The 7,850-nt window shown below is 35.8% G+C and overlaps 1 protein-coding gene across 2 annotated transcripts in view; it reads left to right on the forward strand.

Annotated features, from left to right (window-relative positions):
- The window catches only part of BRINP3 (BMP/retinoic acid inducible neural specific 3), a 196,228-nt gene extending 189,834 nt beyond the window's left edge, over positions 1 to 6,394 (forward strand). For both annotated transcript variants that reach the window (XM_005150995.2, XM_031050820.1), the window contains one exon: positions 4,937 to 6,394. In XM_005150995.2, the coding sequence (XP_005151052.1) occupies positions 4,937 to 6,053 (1,117 nt within the window). In that variant the 3' untranslated portion in view covers positions 6,054 to 6,394. The remainder of the gene's footprint in view (positions 1 to 4,936) is intronic.
- The last annotated feature ends 1,456 nt before the right edge of the window (positions 6,395 to 7,850 follow it).

The raw sequence follows: 7,850 nt of genomic DNA on the forward strand, positions 1-7,850 counted from the left end.
TGTGAAATTGTAAAATTGAACTCAGAGCAGCTTTACTGCTCTTGTTTATTATCTTTTTGAGTAGGAGTTGCAGCTGTCACGGAGAGTCTCACTGACATACCTGTAACATGAGCCATAGTGAAATAATTTCAGGCACATTTCTTTGAGTAGTGGTTATAGTACTGCTTTAATTTTGTAAAGCTGAATAAACTAAAAACATTAATTCTTCTAATCACTTGCTGGCCTTCTGGTGACTGTACAGTTGGTAGTTTTACCCTGATTCCCAGAAGACAAATGCATTCACATGATGGCCATTATCAAATTTAGTATCAATTAATGTTCTTGTTATGAATTAAAGCACAGCAGAAAAAACACTTGGAGCCTTATTTGGCCTTTCTGAGAGATGATCCCACAAGAGTAGGACACTTTAGAGATAACTTAAGTTCATTTGGTGTTGAGGTTGCTTTCTTACAGATTTATACTGGACTCAGCCTTGAAAGGAGGAAAAAATAGTTAATGGGTATTTTACTGCCTATACACTCGTGTTAAATTGTTTTCATTTTTTTACTTAGCACCTGCCTCACTGAGTACTCATCATCTGCTACTGAGCCATCTGATGTACAACAGATGTTAAGCACTTAGTGAGGCAGAGAAGGAGGCAAGTGTCATACCATGATTAAATACATCGTAGGGCTACTATATAGGCTGACCATACTGCTTTGTTCTTACATTTAATGTTACAGTGTATTAAATGAGAAGGAATCATGTGTTTTGGATCAAACTTGCAACTGCTATTGTTCAAAGAAAAACTTTTTTTTTTTTAAAGTAAGTTCATAGCAAAAAAAAAGAAAAAAAAGATTGCAAAATATTTTCAATATGCTTTAGAATTAATAATTGGAGAGCATTTTATAAAGAAGTAATGCAGTGCAACTTCATGAGAATTATATTTCGCCTACCAAAAAGATCTGTATTTCTCGTTAAAATTATTCTCATCAGAAACTTGGCTGATGTTAACTGATACATTAACTTCCACAGGATTATCCTATTTTCACCATGCTTGTGTAAATGTGAAGTTATATGGCAGGCTTTCCTTACCCTGTATTTTAGCTGAAAGCATGGTAGTCACTCCTTAGTGCTTTCTATGCAAGAGAAGGTTCGTCCACAAAAAAGTATTATCATCAGTAGCCTGATCTGATAGTAGGAAAAGAGTTGAATGTAAAACAGTGGAGCTGGAGCTCTTATTGAACCATGATTAGGTAACAATCTGTTTCCCATAAAATTTTAAGAATAGAGAAAATCTGTAGAATATTGTCACAGACAACTAAGTATATTCATATTGATGTATATGATCAAACAAATTAAATAGGGGTAGAAGAAAATGTTCATCTATGTAAGAAATGTGGTTCACATGACTAGAAACTCTTTACAGTCCAAGATGAGACTGAAACACCAGGATAGTAGTCTTAATTAAATTAAAGGGTAGAAGTATGTGATTTGCATGGTTTATCTGTCTCAGTGTTCTGCTTTGCATAAGTCATAGAAGAGTCTTGATGGTCTGCTTTCTGTAGAGAGAACAGGTTTTCAACAGGACAATCAGTAGTATTTATGTTTTCATAGAAATCCTGGACTTACCACTTGTTTTGTAAGTTTGTACTGCTTTTGAAAGGTTGATTTCAATGACTCAATAAACAAAAACAGTTTTAAATAAAATTCTAAAGAATTTCCAGGGAGCTCTAATTCATTATGTAATTCATTCAGAAGTATGCTGTACTTATCAAGGATTTTATTTCATTAAATATTATTTTATTTCTAAATCAAAGTTTTAGTGATTGTGATTTCAAGTGTATGTTTCACCACAAATAGCTTTTAATTATAGATTGTCACATAGTTTTGAATGATGGTGAAGGCACACACCAGGCATGCCATTTTGATTTAAAGCTCGTTGAAGTAACTAGGAAATTCTTGCTAGTTTCGCTAGGTTTGGAAATCAGAAGTTCTGTATCTCGGTCTTTGGAAAACTAACACATCAGGCTAGTAAATATAATTTTCCAAATCAGATAATAATGTTTGCAGTGTAATTAAAATAATAATTGGAGATTTCTTTCAAACCTCCCTCAGAAGCTAATTGTCTTCTCACAGAGGTCATTCCTGCATCTGCTCTCCCGCTGTCAAAATCTTTCCAGCGACACCCAATACACCTCAATAAAGGAATATTGAAAAATTCACTCATTAAAATCTATCAGAAAGTATCTAACATTAGGACTCAGAAATTAATAGCTGGAGTGTAGCTTGAAAACTAACTGTTCCTGAACTCCAAGCCAGGAAAAATGCTTAACCTCAAGCCATACAGAAATTTCTTGTCCATACTAGCACAGTGACAAATCCAGGCAACTAAACTCTGCTGAAAAACTAAGGTAGTGCTATGGCTCCAGCTTTGAATCTCAGACACCATTAGGTTTCTTCTAACTAGTAAATATCATGCAAACATATCCTTAGATGCTACAAACTATGTAGAACAGTTGCTGTTTTGTTTAAGCCAAGCAGATTTAGTCTCTATGGGTGACACACCATGATCCATGGAAAATCTTCACAATTAGTCTTCAAATGTTTATCCTCTACTGAGATGCATTCAAAGCCACATCTGTAAGCTCAGAGTTAGCCTAAACAAAGTGATGTTTTCCAGAAATGTACTTCTAATATAATAATCTATAATAAACTTTTAAAAAGTGAGGACTTCTTTTCACAAGAGAAATGGAAGCAATGTTAAAATTCATGTTTACAAACTTGAACAATATCATGTTGTGTTGAACACACTTAACCTTGACACAATAATCATGTGGTACCAATAGTTAGCAACAGTACAAGCAGAAAACTTGGAGATTAAAAAGCAAATCCCACATTACTTAAACCTGCTCCAAGGTAACAAAAAAAACCAAAAACTTCATGGAGGCTGTTGTGACGCAGATGGCCTAGACCAAAGATCTGAAAGAAAATTAATCCCGCAGACTTATACCTAGTAGCTTTTGGAACTCTGTATCAGTTCTTAAATAAGCACAGAAAGCAATAAAGAGTTAGGAAAAAGCTGTAATGTGAGACCTTTGAGAGGTTAGTTTCACTTCTTTAGGCAAATATCCTGGTATCCTCTGTTTTGTTTGCCATGATGTATCACAGGGCTGATAGCAATAAGACAGACCATGTGAGACACTGCCTGGCTGCAAAGTTCATCCTGTATTGAGAAACAGGGTCATAAGGCATCTGAAATGCAGTTCCTGTGAGTTGCCAGGGTGAGATCAGTAGGTACAGATTACTGGCAAAACAACCCAGACAAAGTACATAGGAACTTCCCACTCCACCTGGGAGAGCAATAACTTTAATATTCTACTTAGTTTTGGGGTAGCTTTTATATTGTGCCAATGACCTTGCCTGTAGAATGGACATTATGAATTTTAATCAGGAAATGAAGGAATAAACTTGACAAAATATTTTTGCTTAATAATGACTTTCAAATGAGCACAATAAGAATGGTGTTAAGGCATTCATGTAATGGATTTTTTTATATTAATATGCTATATATATATATATAAAACTCCAACCTCAAAAAACTAAGATTCCCCAACCAAAAAAGAGAAAGAAAAAATAATAAAAAAAGGATTAAACAAAGTCACCAGAGTATACAATGATGTAATTTTACTCTTCATTTTCATGTTTCTAAAGAATCAGACTTTGAGATGTGATAGACTTTTAGCATATATTTTGTAGTCAGAAAAAAAAAATTCTGAACTATTAAGACAAATTCAGATGTGACTTAAAAAATTAGTCAGTGAGGCTCTTGCATTTTCTCTTTGAAGTAGTGCAATGAGAAGGGAAGAAATCATACAACTATCATCATTCATGTGGCAAAAATGGATCTGACTGCAACAGCCAAAACGAGTTTTTTAAATTGTGCATTGCTAGGATTATTAAGAATTGAAAAAGAAAAGATGATCTTTCTCTTCACTATTTGCATGTAACTCAGTTGTTCCCATTGTCTTTCTCGTAGCAGACATGCCTCATCAACCTAAACTTAGTTTCAGTATATTTTCCCAGGGTGGTGTAGGACATTAACTGTGGCTTCTAGTGAAAAGAAAATGAGATGACAGGAAGACTATTAAAGTAATCTTTTAATTTCATCTCCAAAGATGAAAAGTAAACACAGCATGCTCGTGCATGGCTTCCTGCAGGGATATTTTGCTGGAAGTCATCTGAAGAATTAAGACCAAATATATTTTACTGGGGAGTAGGGTCCTATTTGCTATTCCAGGAAAACATTTTGGCTCACGTCTGTAAATCAAAGCAACATCAGCCACTAGCAAGAAAGCTTGCAAGCTTGCAAAAATATTTATAATGAAATAGGGAGGTGGTACAGTTATACATATTTAGATACATACAAAGAAACTCCATGATCAAATAATATCAAGAAAAACAATCAGCTGCATGGGATTTTAAAATGTTAATCTGAAGACAGTAACAGAAAAATAGCTCTTTGTCTGTCAAGCTTCCTTGGCAGAGGTAACAAATATATGAACCAAGTGTTCCTGTTCAGAGCATTGGAACAGGTTGCCCAGGGAGGTTGTGGAGTCTCCTACATTGGAGATATTCAAGGCCCGCCTGGATAAGTTCCTGTGTGATGTACTCTATGTTACCCTGCTCTTGCAGGGGGGTTGGACTAGATGATCTTTCGATGTCCCTTCAAACCCTTGGGATTCTGTTATTCTGTGATTCTGTTGTGCCTGTGATTTTGCATTGTTAAAAGGCAATTTATACATGTATTTATCTCACAGCAGACACTGTAATCTCACTTTAGTGCCTTAATCTGCTACTAAAACCAGCTTTACTTTTCTGTTTCTGATAAAAAATAACAAGGTGTATTTATTATGTGCAGGTCTCTGTGTTAAAATAAGTTATTTTAATCTTGCAGATCATCTAACTACTGGCTCAACCGCATTCAGTCCTTTCTCTACTGCAACGAAAATGGCCTTCTGGGAAGCTTTTCTGAAGAGACTCACACATGCACCTGCCCTAATGACCAGGTTGCCTGCCATGGGTTCCTTCCCTGTACAGTTGGAGATGGGTCTGCATGTTTGAGCTGTGCTCCTGACAATCGCACCCGCTGTGGGAGCTGCAATGCTGGCTACATGCTGAGTCAAGGGCTTTGCAAGCCTGAAGTGGCAGAATCAACAGAGCACTACATTGGGTTTGAGACTGACCTTCAGGACCTGGAAATGAAGTATTTATTGCAGAAGACAGACAGGAGAATTGAGGTCCATGCCATTTTCATCAGCAATGACATGCGCCTCAACAGCTGGTTTGATCCTTCTTGGCGCAAGCGTATGCTACTTACTCTTAAGAGCAACAAGTACAAGTCTAGCCTGGTCCATATGATACTGGGCCTTTCTCTTCAAATTTGCCTAACTAAAAACAGCACCTTAGAGCCTGTTCTTGCTGTTTACGTCAATCCTTTTGGGGGCAGCCACTCTGAGAGCTGGTTTATGCCTGTGAATGAAAATAATTTCCCAGACTGGGAGCGAACTAAATTGGACTTACCCCTTCAGTGTTATAACTGGACGCTGACTCTGGGGAACAAGTGGAAGACTTTTTTTGAAACTGTACACATCTATTTGAGAAGTCGAATAAAGTCAAATGGTCCAAATGGCAACGAGAGCATCTACTATGAACCCCTGGAATTTATTGATCCCTCAAGAAATCTGGGCTACATGAAAATCAATAACATCCAAGTGTTTGGCTACAGCATGCACTTCGACCCAGAAGCAATTCGAGACTTGATTTTGCAGCTGGACTACCCCTATACTCAGGGATCACAGGACTCAGCACTTTTGCAGTTGTTAGAGATACGGGATCGTGTAAATAAACTCTCTCCACCTGGTCAGCGCCGTTTAGACCTCTTCTCTTGCTTGCTCCGTCATAGACTGAAACTGTCTACCAGTGAAGTGGTGAGAATTCAATCTGCTTTGCAGGCCTTCAATGCCAAATTGCCAAACACAGTGGATTATGACACAACCAAATTATGTAGTTAACCATACATGTGAAGCACAACACAAAACCTTGAAGGAGTTTTTACAGTGCTTTTGTGGAACAGTTTATGTTTGGAAAAGTAAATTTAAATTGTCTTTTCAATATCTGTCTTATATCAGTCAATACTGTTGGATGGCAATTTACACATGAACTTGCTGACAATGAATATGTTATACCTGCAGTTTTGGTTTATGAATGAAATAAATACTGACACCAGTCTAGAAGACATTCTACTTTTTACAATAAATTTCATTTGTAATTTTATATGTTCTGTGGCAATGCTTTTGTGCATTACATCCTCTAGAGGGAACATAGAAGGATACCAATAAAATTTTGTAGCTGAACAGTTATTAAAAAGAAATGCTGTGGGATTCTTTTTTCTTACACAAAAGTAGTAACCTTGATACACTTTTGTGTGTTTTTAACACTGAAGCTGTAGGTAAAGGGAAGACAGTGACTCAAGATTTTAACAGAAACTGTAGGAAAGTCAGAGCCATAGACTATTTTATTCTTAGGTAGTGGATCTAAATGTTCATGCTGAGCTGAAGTGATGACTATAGTGCTTTACTAGCTACACCTCAGACTTTCCTAAGACATGCTTAAGACATTTCAAGGTGTTTCATATGACATACAGACTCCCAGAGTGGCAATATTGAGTGTTCTAGAATGGACAGGAGGTTAGATTTGTGAGATGCAGTAATGAAAGGTTGCATTAGCTCCATAGGAGACAGGTGAGAGACTGCCTTTGCAATGGATATTACTTACATTACAAAAGAATCCACTTTTACCAGCCAAATCTCTTTTGCTTTGCATAATTCTAGGAAGAATTAAGTGTATCTATACATTACCTCCTCCCAAATACGCACACTATAATATTTATCTATAATTACCTGTTTTGAATTATTTACATAAATACCATCCATGCTGATTAGATTCAAATTAATTTAAAAATATCCCTGGCTATGCAACTGTTTAGTATGAGAATATTTTTTTCATTGATACAGATAATACCCTTTCAGTGAAGTTTTTCAGTTTTTTTAAAATATGCCCTTTTACAGACACATGACAGCTATTCAAATCTAGCTTATAAAGCTGAAAGTGCAAAAAATATGTCATTACAAAATAATGAAATTAATTAAAGGTGCATGACTGTGGATCAGAATACCAAATTCTTTGGTATTTTACGTATTTCAGCAGAAAAAAACCCCTCAACATCTAAGATGGCAGAACTTGGAACTTTCAAGAAGGCTTTGCTATCTCTTGTAAGAGAATAGAATAAATAGCTGGGCTGTCAGAAACCCTTGTTCGTAAAAAGAGAATAAAATTAGGGAAATTGATACAAAGTCTTTTAGGAGCACATCCTTATGTTAATTTTGATTCTGCGTCATTGATGTAAAAGCCAATTTGTATTTTTTTTAAATGGGAAGGAATTACATATAAAACTACAATTTTACATGCAAGCACAGAAAGAAAAGACACCATATGTAATTCGTATACAGTTTTAATTCAACTAGACTTCAATTACTTTCAATTAAATTCTGTGTTATTGATTCCAATTTAAATATATTAAACTTAATTCTGAATTGCAGCCTAATCTGAATTTAAGGAGCATTCCTCACTTCATTTCTATCTAGACCACAGCAGCACAAACAAATGCAATGCTTCATAAATACATGTAAGCAACACAAAATACAAGGCCAGAAAGATTTCGGAAATTCTGCTGCTAAGGAAAATCTTCTTTAGTGATTCCTGTCCCTCCTGGTTTCACCAAATATTTATAAAGATTACTACTTCTCCAC

Source organism: Melopsittacus undulatus, chromosome 6, assembly GCF_012275295.1.
Source record: "Melopsittacus undulatus isolate bMelUnd1 chromosome 6, bMelUnd1.mat.Z, whole genome shotgun sequence".
Classification (NCBI taxonomy): domain Eukaryota; kingdom Metazoa; phylum Chordata; class Aves; order Psittaciformes; family Psittaculidae; genus Melopsittacus; species Melopsittacus undulatus.